Raw genomic sequence first — 12,287 nt, 5'->3', positions numbered from 1 at the left:
CCCACGAAAATGCTGGAATCACAGCTCCTTAAATGAGTAAATGAAGAAAAGGGTGTGAGTGGATCATTTCACCCTCTGATAGGAATGCGTAAAGGAGGCAGAGAGCAGCCTGAGACTGCCATTTGAATGGGAGATCTGAGAGGTAATTTGAACTAAAATGGAGTCCACTTCTGAGCCACTCACTCAGCCCCCCGTGGCATCCACTGTAATTCATTATTCCGGGCCGGCACAGGGAGAGGCAATGAGCGAGGGCAGAGGACAGGAGTGGACCCAGCTCTGGTGTAATGAAGACTCAGTAGACCTAAACGGCTCACACACAGACTTGCACACATATGCGCACACACACAATCTTTCATTATATATCACAGAGTGCAGGACATTAATGCCACTGAAGACCTTTTGGCAGAGAAATAAGAGTGTGCAATGATTTTCTCCGCACTCAATCCATTTCATTGACCTTTTCTATCATGCATGTGACTCTGCCCGCTCGCTGCAGTCTGAGATAAATATTCCAAGAATAATATTCCTGCCACTGTTTAATAAAATATCCTTCTGAATCTGAATTTTAAGTTCATCAGTGGTTTTAAGAGGCTTTAAGGAAAATCAGTACTTTTAAAAAAACATTTACTGATGTATGATTTTCTAGTTTTCTCCATCTTTTGTGTGCAACATTTGCATATTTGAACATACATTTTTAAACGTATAGAGCTTGTTATCTCAGATCCGTTAAATACATTCTATCTATATGTGCGATGTCTAAAGGCTCAGGAGATTTGTGTTATCAAGTTTTAGTCTTGTTAAAAGTAGTTGGATGAATAGGTTAAACCTGCACTGCAAGATCAGGCACTGCAGGACGTTGCTTTTCCTTGTCCCCCCACTAGGGGTCCACAGATGTCAAGGTAATAACGTCCAGACAAGCCTGAGAGGATAAATACTGTCATCTGGTGGTAACAAAAGCCATCACCACTAAGTGGACAGCATTATGATCTAATACTATACTGCCTGATTTACTCCTCTTCTCAGTCACCTGCTCTTCTGCATTTCTCTCTGTCACCTTTATGAGTTTATTTTACTTTTCAACATGGAAACAAGCTGTTTAGATTCAACTCAGTCCAGTCTAGAAGGGCCAAACTTCAATTTAGCCCCAGAGTAGGAGCGAAAATCAAAGAATCAAAGCAAACACCTGCCAAGATGCCAGTGTTGGGAGAGGTATTCAGATCCTTTACCCAAGTAAAAGTACCAGTACAACAATGTAAAAATACTCTATTACAAGTGCAAGTCCTGTCTTCAAAATCTTATTTGAGAAAAAACTCAAAATAGAAGTCTGAGGAGTTGCAAGGAGATTAATGGGGTAGGAAAGCAGGAAAAACTACACAAATTTCACCTCTTTGAGTCTCATACATTTATTTCAATTGAACCATCTGAGGAGTTTAGAGGGGAAATCTCTCTATGGTGGAATCTGCTATCAACTCATAGGCATCTGAAACAAGACATGGGGCCACAACAGAAGCCAAAAAGGTTAGGAATCACTAGTTTAATCTTTTACAGTGCATTGTATTTTATAAGCTTATCACGTTTTTTTTTTCCCAATAAGTACTCTGAAAGTAACTTACAACCCCAGGTACCAAATAAATGTAGTGCAGTAAAAAGAACAATATTCCATAGGAACTAACACTCAAGTAAAGTAACTTAAAATTGTACTTGAGTACAGTAGTTGAATAAATGTACAGTATCAATAATTGGACTGACTGTGACAAACCTAAGATAATTTTCTGAGATATATGATTTTTGAGATGATAAAGGCAACTGAACTCGCTTTAGATTGTTGAAGATGTTTCGTCTCTCAACTAAGAGACTTCCTTAGTTCGACAAAACCTATAAAGTGATAAGTACAACATGTTACAGAACCTCTATCCTACTGTACAGTAATATAACATTGTCTTTATACAGTATATTATCATATTCTTGTCTGTATTCTGTTATCTCATATTTATTGTATATATTACACATTCATATTTTATATAAACATAAATTTCACAAAGTCACATCATATGATATCTATATTGCTCATTTTATATTTATATTATTTTCACATTATGCTTCATCATATTCATTATGCATACATACCAATCTATATATAAATATCCATTCCAAATATACTGTATCTATAGAAAACTGCATTACTGGTTTTACTCTTACATTTATGCATGTTGGTTAGGTTAGTGTTCTATATATACTGTAGCTTTCTAACTTTGGTTTTTGTTGTCTGTATATCTACATTTTTTCTATTTATCTGGATCATGAATTTCCCTCCTGGGATGAATAAAGTTTGATCATTGATGTGATCTTATCTTATATATCGTGATCACATTCCACTGAACAGAGACAATCTCAAGAAGGACATGATTTTAAGACATTAAATTGAAGTATAACGTAAAGTAAATGGCTTAAAATAGCCTTATTTGAGTGCGGAGTTGTTAAATGTTCACATCACGTACAATCAAGGTACCATCAATGGCACAATTGTGGTGCACAGAGATGAAATTGAACGTCCTACCAGACGAACCTATAGATGGCGCAAATCAATGGATCAGATGGGCCCAGGCCTGTCTTCTTGCTGTGAAGAGAGGACAGCCAGAGCAAGAGGAAGAGAGACAGGGGGCTCTTTTGGCAATAAGAGGGTTCTCTAATGGAGTCTTTCAATTTGCTGTGGCTGGAAATGAAAGGAGGTTGAAGCCCGGCCAATTATTCAGTCTGAGAAGAGGAGGAGACTGAAAGAGGAGGGAGAGAGAAAAAGTGGCGTGTGGCGCTGGATCGTTGCCCTGTCAAAGAGATGCAGGCAGGGATGGATAGATAGATAGATAGATAGATAGATAGATAGATAGATAGATAGATAGATAGATAGATAGAAACACAACAGATACATAGAAGTATAAAGAGCCTCCCAGAACGAGAGTCCGATTCAGATTAGCCCACAGATATTGGCCCCACTCCCAGAAATTTCCCCCAGTGCAAAAGGTTAACTGTCAGTCCCCCGCTAGGTATAAATAGAAGTCTGCCCTCCAGAAAGGCGTGTTCAGTGAGGGGGTAGAGAGAGGAGGGAGGAAGGGAGGAGGGGATGGGGGTCAATTCCTCCTGATCACAGTGACACACAGGGGTAAACAGGGTAGTTTCAGGGTTCTTTGGTGGGGGCTGGGAGGAGTCTTACAGAGGAAAGAGAGAGAGAGAGAAGGAAGATGCAGCCGAGGACATTATAATGGCTCTGGAGATTGACAGAGACCCCGGACAAAGGAGCGTCCTCATCTATTCAACTTTGCCGTGACAGCAGACACAACAAATGCCATCATCAGCACCCCAGAAAGCTCCGGCCCAATTGAGCTAGTGCTGCATTTGATACCCAAAGAAAAAAAAAAGAAAAAAAAAAAATCAGAGGACTATTGTTTCACTGAAGCTGTTGAGACATGTAATTACATTAGTGTCTAGTAATCAAATGCAGAACGAATGTATGAAACCCAGTTGAATTATACATGTTGGTGTCAGCTTTATTTGACTGGAAGGGAAGCTACAGAGTCCTAAGTTTTCTTTATTTTTTTCTAGTTGTGAGGACAGTATGAATATGTCAGTAACATACACATAATTAAAATATTTATCCCCTATAATAAACTAGTTTGAAATACCTTAACCCAATCCCATTTGTGTGTGTAATGACTATACACAGATGTCCTTTTCAGGTGTTTTTATTTTTCACTTAAGTCCAAGGTAGCAAAAATGATACACAGCTGAAATATCAGACACACACAAAAACTCTAAACATTGAAACAATAGGTGCTTCACCACCTCAAAAAATAAAGCTTCCTCTTCAGTTTAGTACACCTGAATATATAAGCAGATGAACCTGAAGTGATCTGCCATTAAAAGTCTTTAAAAAAATAAATCAGGTTTCCTTTGATAATGCTACTAAATGAGATTTTTAAAACAGTTTGACACAATATATCTTTTTATGATGTCTCTGAGAGTCATTGGCATTGACTCTAAAAGGCATGTAATCTCTGACAATTCTTGTTAAAAAAAAAAACAGAGATGTTATTGCTTTTTTTTTTTTTTGAAGTATCCACACTGCATTTACTTACAAGTTATACTTTTTTATTTAGCCTTTGTCAGAAATAATAATAAATAAGGAAGAATAATCGGCTCATGTATATACTCTGATTGCACTTAATCCTCTAGACCCCCAAACACTAACATACTGTAGGTCTAGTATGGTAATATACCTGTCTGATTACATAGGCAAGCCATTATACATACAAGCAGTAATGTCATTATGTTTGTACAAATGATAAAACTAAACTGTTATAGTGACAAAAGCACTACATTCTATAATACACAGGCAATCACAGATTGCAAATCTTAAGTAATAATGTCCTCCCCCTCTCTTTCAACTGGTGCATGTTCCCAAACTATCGTCACTAGTTTGAAGATGTAATTCAAAGTCGGAAATGTGGTACAATGTTTGTCCCGATGGGAATCACAGGGTCCATTCTACAAGACATTTAACACGTGGTCACAAAGGTAAAAATGCACTGGAAAGTTTTTTAACTGGTTTCACAGTAACCATAGATGCTGGCAAAAGTAGTTGTAGTATACTCCCGGTACATTCTTTCAGAACATGGTCCACCATGGTGGCTTCTCTCAGTCTGCTACCAAAAAACCCAACAAAACAAAATATGAACGTGGCTGGCATTTGTTTCAGTCCAGATCAATACTTGGATGTCGAACTTCTCCCTGCTTTCTTACAAAACAATCCTCTGCATGTCTGAAACATCCCAGAAACAGACGCGAAAACACACTTGAAGGTCTCAGAGTAGTTTTCTAAAAAATACAATGGGATCTTGCCCTGACCGATGGCTGTGAATATGACACTGTTCACAGGTAAATAAAACTTATGATGAATAGCATAAGTAGTTTGCATTTCTGCTTCAAATACCTTAACAGTGTTAAGTCCTCATATACAAATGAATGTTAGCCAATACAGATTGGTAGTAAACTAATTGGCACTTCCATACATTGTGTCTCTTCTCTTCATCTACGTCCTCTAAAATGTGTTTCATAGACGCGTGAAAGAATTAGTTCCACTTAAGATGAGTAGATCGATATCCTCTCATCTAACTCTCAGCAAGAAAAGCGAACAAGATATCAAACCATCTTTCAAAATTGGCATCATCATTCATTATCAAACATACAGTACGTTTGGTATGGGGTCATTAAAAATCCGCAAAATAAATACTTAATTTGGTTTGATTGGGAACATACATCTCCCCTGTGCAACCGTGATGCCACTTAATACATTTCTGTATGAGTGAAAAGTTTTTCTCCAACACATACATCATTTCCCTTTTATGATCATATTAAATTCGGGCTAATAAAGAAAAAAATAAAAAATAAAAAACCCAGACATTAGAGCACCCCCTCCATGTCTTCTCTGCCAAGACCAAGATACATCCATGCTAAAGCACACAGGCACGCGCTTGCACTCCTTAAACTGCAGGAAGATACACGCTTCCAGCGTGAAAATAAAACCCGTTAACAGTTCACTTCAAAAAAAAGGAAAAAAAAAAAAAAAAAAGTCAAGTGAGCCTTAATGCTAATACAACAGAGGTGGGAGGGAGAAGTTGTTTGGCCACAAGGAGGTGCAGAGGACATGGCACGTTAGATGAGGGGCTTTTCTGACCCACACTTTGTTATGAGAACAACGGATGAAGTCAAAACAATGAGTCCTTTCTCTCCTGTTATTCTCCTCGTTCTTCACATAGCTAGTCCATTTTCGCATTGGGTTTCCTTCGCCTGGTTTTCTGTCTTCTTTCTGTTCAGTCCATGTGGGGTTTCTCAACACCACCCTGAGGGAAACCAGAGAAGAAGCCCAATCAATTAATGCAGCAATTAGTAAATCCAGTCAGAATATCTGTTGGTACAACACAATAGTTTCATTTGGATACAGAAGAAACAAAGTTGTTCAAATCAAGCTTCTGTATTGCGCCCATATTGTGGCTTAAGTCAGCTTTATGTATAGAGCAGTCAAAAAGAGAAATGTCACTAATTTAATCCCATTGATCACTCAAACTATTATGTTGTGATAACTGGGAAACTGACATAAGAAAACTTTTAAGCCTCAGGTGACTCATAAGAAATAACACATAAGTTTCACTTTCCTGTTCTCAAACTAAAACTGCAGCTGAAACTAAACTCTGTGAACAATTTCCTGATTTTTATTTGCAGTTAGTAGCCTTCAAATAAATACAGATTTGTTGCCGCTTAATGAATGAATATGGACTGAAAAAAGTTAAAAAAAAAAAAAAGGAACATTTTTCTTTCAGATCCTTTTTATTTTGAGTTGTTTTTTCCCCCAAACGTCAGCTGAAAATTTTGTGCAAAGAAAAGAAGAAAGTACTACTTGCTCGACACAAGAAAAATGCATAATGCTTTTCTCATTTACTTATTTATTTTACCCCTAACAAAACATTTAAAATATATTCAGACATAAAAGTCTGAACACTGTGTGTACTCAGATATATTTTCACCTCATTTTCCCATAGATTCTAAAACTAAAATCTGACTGTAACTAAATAAAAAAATCAAATGGAGCCTTTCAGCTGATCTAAAAAGTACGACAGTTGGACAGAGCAGAGCTTGTTTTTTTGTTTTTTTTAAATTCGGCATGGTTAATGCTGCCAAACTGATTTTTTCACTGTAACTGGCTTAAACCCAAAATAAAACAAGAAAAAGCCACCCCAAAAACAACTGTGAGGAAAAAGAAAAAAGGTCTCATGTGCCTCCTGATCCTTCTCATAACTGACCCACTGGAGCGAAAGGGAGAAAAACACAGAACAAAACCACGAGTGTAGACTTGTGCCAACATTCATCAGGCCTCATCACAAACAAAAACAAAAAGTAGCAAATGACCCTCTGGTCGGCCGAGTCCTGACTGGCTCTGTGTCTCACCACGACTGTGAAAAACAACAGCTCTTAATCTGCTTTCACGCTTTCACTGAGTCAAACTGAGGGAGTGACGGGACTCTTACTTTACAGACAGAATGAGGTGAGGCTTCTGGGCAGAAGCTTAATGAAGACATCAAAGCTGACTTGATGGGATAATTATGAAGGAAGGGGGGCGTCCTGTGCTATTTGCACGACTTTAACTCATCTGACAATGTTATCTGCTGTCATGGTTCAGCTAAATAACTGCAAATAAAGCACGTATGGGGCAGGCAAGTCTTTTGAAGTCATTATTTTCTGTTTAACTGCTAAGACAGAGTGCAGAGGAGTTCGTAATACACATTTTTGAAGGCTGATACTGACAAAGGTGGAGGGATATTTTGTTTGAATATACTTCCAAAACATCACACAGAATCACAGGTGTTTATAAAGATCAAAACTATTGTGACTACAAAACATTCCACTGAGACCTGTGGTACTAAAACTGGTTTGACAGCTGTTTAAAGGAAAAGTTCCCCCAAAAACTGCCAACCTGTGACATTCTCAACATTTTGGGTGTACTGAACTTCAAGTTTATACACTCAGTGAAATATCAAATACATAGGTTAACAAAAACTACAAGTAGGTCTATAAAATTTCATTCCAAGATCTATTAAGTTTTTTTTCTGACAAGAGGGTACAAGCTGTGTTAATAACTTTCAAGCGTCTTAAGAATAAGAGCACATTAAAGCAACAATGCTCTTCCTAAAAGGTGACTGAGTTTGTTAAATTGGACAAACTAGCAAATAATAACATAAATGCTGAACTTTGAGACCCCAAACCCTATTGTTTGTCTTCAGAACCAATTAATTATGCTATAAGAACTGTTTAGATTAATTTATCAACTTTTTTCCCCACTAAAGAAACAGTGTCTTTCTGTAGAAGTGACATCTCCCTCACTAAACTTTATATTTACATGCAAACTTGACCAATGTTTTGCCGTAAGTATCATGAGACTGACTATAGGCTAGAGCTTGAGTTTGGCCCTTAAGTTACAACATTATATATTATAAATGGTTCCAAACTTTACCATGGCAAGTTGGCGTCCTATGTTTCCCACTGTAACACCACCTGAGAAGAATATACATGGGAGCCAGGAGCGTACATACAAGAAGTCTGGAGATGTGTACCTGAGACAGAGAGAAAAAAAACACAAACCATCTTATGAAATAGCATCCTTAATAATGCTATTCTGCAGCTAAGCCTGACCTCTGACCTCCCTGGAGGGGGGTCAAATGAAAACAGGATTCCCTCCAGGACAAACAAGTTATCTTATTATAAGCAAATTACAGTGCCTTTCCCCTTTGGCAAATCTCGGAATAAGACGCGTCAATTCTGACAAGCAGGAAACACATCATAAACACAAAGCCGGAAAGAGATCTCTGACATATCTCCTTTCATGCTGGAAAATTTAATTATCTCCCCTCACTCCTCCCCCTGTGTTTCTACCTTGTAAAGTCAGCATGAGCTGCAGCTGCCTTTTGAACCTCATATCATGGGCAACAGTCCCTTTTCTCAGCTGGGAATTTTTGATGATATGCCACTGAAGCAGGTAGGGGGCCTTTAATTAAGCTCCCAGAGATAAGGGGAATACCAAGAATATAACTCAGTCCTTCATGTGTTATCTGTTACATCTTTTTTTGGAATCTGACAGGTGAGAGCATTTCAAGGTACTTTATTTACTTCCCTCCCACCAAGGTGGGGCTTATTCTCACAGCTATATTAACAACACTTAAGCCAAGCAACATAGTTTTCGTTGTGGGTATAATATGAAACCAGAAATCATTGATGACAAAGCACTCGTGATTTATCATTGAACACAGCATCAGTTTTGTTTCCTCAAAAGTGAAAACTTGGACAACTATTGTTTCACTTGTATTGCTGACTTACTGGTAGACTCCATTGTAGACCAGCAGCTGTGTGATCACAGTAGCTAGGAAGGCAGTCGTGATGCCCAGGCCAAAGCCACTCCTGGACCGGTCGAAGGTCCACCACAGGCCCAAGGACAAGGCTGCCAGGGTTAGGGAGAGCTGCACGTTGTTGTCGAAGTCTAGTTTCTGTGTTACGGGGCAGCTAAGGACAAAGTCAAACAGTGTGACGCTAGAATTCTTACTCAAATATTTGAATGACCTGCTAGCTCCGAGTTCCATCACTTCTTAAGGGTAAGGGGTAAAGCAGGACATCCTGTTGCTTTAGATCCTGTCCAAACCAGCAATGGAAAGATGGATTTTCCTCATATTTTGACTATGACAAACTAGTCTTAATGAAGGACAACTGTCATAAAACAAAACAACAACTATGTTTATGAATCTACAACTTGAGCTCTTTGTGAAAGGATACAACACTGGCATGGTTGATACCGACAAACACTGCGATGCACCTCATGACGCTGGCCCACTCCCTCTTGAACTTGTGCGGCTCTCCCAAATGGCTGTCAAGGCAGGGATACAGCAGGCCTACAACAGCTGCAAAAAAAGGAATAAACAGACCCGAATTACACAAAATGAACAGAAATTCTGTCAAACGCCAGAGGCAAAATCCTGTTACAGAGCTGCTGCGTGAGATTATATGCTGAACATATGTTTCATAATTAGTGACTCATTTATACACCAATCTACAAACACTTAAAAACCCTATACATTTATTTTTTATTTTGCTTTTTAAACTTGTTTGTTTGACTTTTGGTGTGATTCCTAATTTTGTGTAATGTCAAGCTCTTACCCTGTGTTGTACAATTCATTCTATATTTTGTCAATACATTTTTTTAAAATTACCAAAAAGAGACAACTATAGAAAGACACTATAGAAATACCACATAAAACACACTGTTTATGTCTTTCTGTAAAGGTCATAGGAATTAGAGCTGAAAAAAATGAATTGATTAGTTGAAACTTATTCTTACATGCAAAAGTAACTCAGCTTAATTCTGAGGATTTGCTGCTTGTCTTTGTTTTATTTGTCGGTAACGTTAATATATTTCTTTTTTGGACTGTTGGTCAAATAAAAGAAGAAAATTCAAAGCTAACTCTCCAATTTCTGTGCGATTATTTGATAATGAGAATTAGTTGTAGTCCCAACAAAAATATATATTATATACTATACTATACTGAATCTAGTTATATTATCATAATCGATCTTTTATCAAGGAAAAAAAACCCAAACATTTGCTGGTTCCAGCTTTGAAAAGGTGAGAACTTGCTGCTTTTCTCTATTTCATATCACTATAGATTGAATATCTTTCTGTTTTGAACTGATGATCAGACAAAACATCAGATCCAGGAAACTAGTTAAGGACATTTTTGTGCATTTTCTGACATATTATAAACTAAACAGTTGAAAAACAGTTAAAAAGCAGCCATAATTGAGACTAGGGGATAAAACATACCAAAAGTTACATTATGCTAACTTTGAACTCAGCATCGAGTATTAAAGGCACATGGTTTACAAAATGAGGACCTTAAAAAAGTCCTTACATGGCACTGAGAGACATTAATAAGGCAGTAGACGGTATAGCATGAACCTACGCCTCCACTTGCATTTGTTTTCTGGTCTGCAGCACATGGGAGGAGGAGCTGAGAATGGACGCGCTAATTTTTTTTTTCTTTCTTTCTTTCTCCCAACTTCCTGGTCGCTGGCCTTTTAAGGCATCGCCCCCTCAGCTCACCCGTTATGACACCTGCCAATGAGCGCGCAGCTCACCTCGTGCCCGGCTGTTGCGACCAATCAGAGCTCGAGAATCGCTACCATCTGTGCAAAGCCAGTTTTTTTCATAACTGACAAAACCATGAAGTCTAGTTCAGCCTAAGAGAGGAAGGCTTGTATATAATAGTTAACAAAAACAAAGCCGAATGATGATTCACTACCACCTGATCATACAGCAGCTAACGGTAATAGCGATTATAGAAAAGTACTGTTTCTCTGCCTCATATAGTTTAGAAATGCACTATTTTACTGCTTAGTTTGGTGTGTGATGCAAATTAACCTTTTAGAGGTGATGTCCAGACTTTTAGCGACCATAAATAGTTTGTAAATTGGGTTTTAATGGCTTTCTTTTTCATTATAATTTTCTCTTTATATGGACAAAACTGTTGCACTGTAACCCCTCCCCTTCAGGTCAAACTGCTATCCAAAACGATTTATAACGCATTGATAAACTTTATATTTCCAACCACCACTCACCGGCACCTGTGCCGCAGCAAGGTGGGATCCACCAGGCAGACGAAAACAAAGTTGTCATCACCTCCTCGGGAAACAGGGTGACGTTTCTTTGTATCTGCAGCAAGTTGAGCACCAGGGCGAGGAACACTCCAACCGTGAAGAGGACGAGACCTCGGCGGATCAGGTTGGCCGTCCGGACGTCGTGCAGGGAGCCGTAGGCATTGCTGAGCACCGAGGTGATGATGGACATCATTTCTTCAGCTTTGGATGCCAACCAGTTTGCTCCAGATGATGAGTGTTTAGTTTCTACCCTCGATGCACAGGAGCAACTCCAGCAGTGGTCCTCCAGTCTGGGCATTTGGCACTTTTGGGCTGAGGGAGAAGGAAATATCATTGTCATGAAATTATTTGCATAATTCGTAACAAAATAGATACATTCAGCTCACAAGTATAGAGACAAACTGTTGCAGAATGAGAGATAAACAGTAATTTTTTTTTTCCGGATTCTGCTAAAATTAAGTTAGACTATAGTGAGAAAAAGCTGTGACCATCGCTTCATACCTTGATCTCCAGACGTCTCCAGTGTCTGGTCCAAACAGAAAGCTCCTCTCCTGTTCATTCACGCCTCGCAAATGATTAAACCTGGACCCCCCCCTCCTTGTTTTCCTGCCTTTTAGAACAAGGACTGCAATCACGTTGTTTGTTCACATCATCGTTAGCAGACAGAGAGGGAGAGAGAGAAAAAACACACACACATAAACACACAGTGCCGCTCCATTCCACAGCACAGAGCTCATACCAGGGACAAGAGCTTCCTCTGCAGAAAACAATCACAGCTGTGTCGGGTGAGAATCGGCAGCCAATCAGAGCACGGCGGCTGATATGACGTGGCGCCACCCCACCGCCCCCTCGTCCGGGACAGACGCACAAACCAGGAGGCAGCAGAGCTGAAGTGGAAGTGGAAACAGGGAACTACTTTAAATGGCAGCAAAACATATGTAACTCTCACCCTAAGGAGGCATTGAAGAGCTATAATATAAAATGCAGTGATACAGCATATAACATGATCAAAATGGAATATTATAAGAGCAAACATGGCA

The 12,287-nt window shown here is 38.8% G+C and overlaps 1 protein-coding gene across 3 annotated transcripts; it reads right to left on the bottom strand.

Moving 5' to 3' along the window:
• Positions 1-3,744: 3,744 nt before the first annotated feature.
• Positions 3,745-11,865, bottom strand: insig1 (insulin induced gene 1). Of its 3 annotated transcripts, XM_040127145.1 has the most exons (6): positions 11,749-11,865; positions 11,209-11,559; positions 9,370-9,494; positions 8,920-9,086; positions 8,060-8,159; positions 3,745-5,894 (listed from the first exon to the last, which is right to left on the bottom strand). In XM_040127145.1, exons 1-6 carry the CDS (start codon positions 11,804-11,806, stop codon positions 5,865-5,867), a joined length of 831 nt encoding a protein of 276 aa, XP_039983079.1. In that variant the 5' UTR covers positions 11,807-11,865; the 3' UTR covers positions 3,745-5,864. The 3 variants fall into 3 exon arrangements, with proteins under 3 accessions (XP_039983079.1, XP_039983081.1, XP_039983080.1); XM_040127147.1 differs by lacking the exons at positions 11,209-11,559; positions 11,749-11,865 and adding an exon at positions 10,503-11,201; XM_040127146.1 differs by lacking the exons at positions 11,209-11,559; positions 11,749-11,865 and adding an exon at positions 10,554-11,201.
• Positions 11,866-12,287: the final 422 nt, after the last annotated feature.

Source organism: Xiphias gladius, chromosome 5, assembly GCF_016859285.1.
Source record: "Xiphias gladius isolate SHS-SW01 ecotype Sanya breed wild chromosome 5, ASM1685928v1, whole genome shotgun sequence".
NCBI lineage: Eukaryota > Metazoa > Chordata > Actinopteri > Istiophoriformes > Xiphiidae > Xiphias > Xiphias gladius.
The sequence above is the reverse complement of the archived record's forward strand: the minus strand, read 5'-3'. Positions and strand labels throughout refer to the sequence as shown.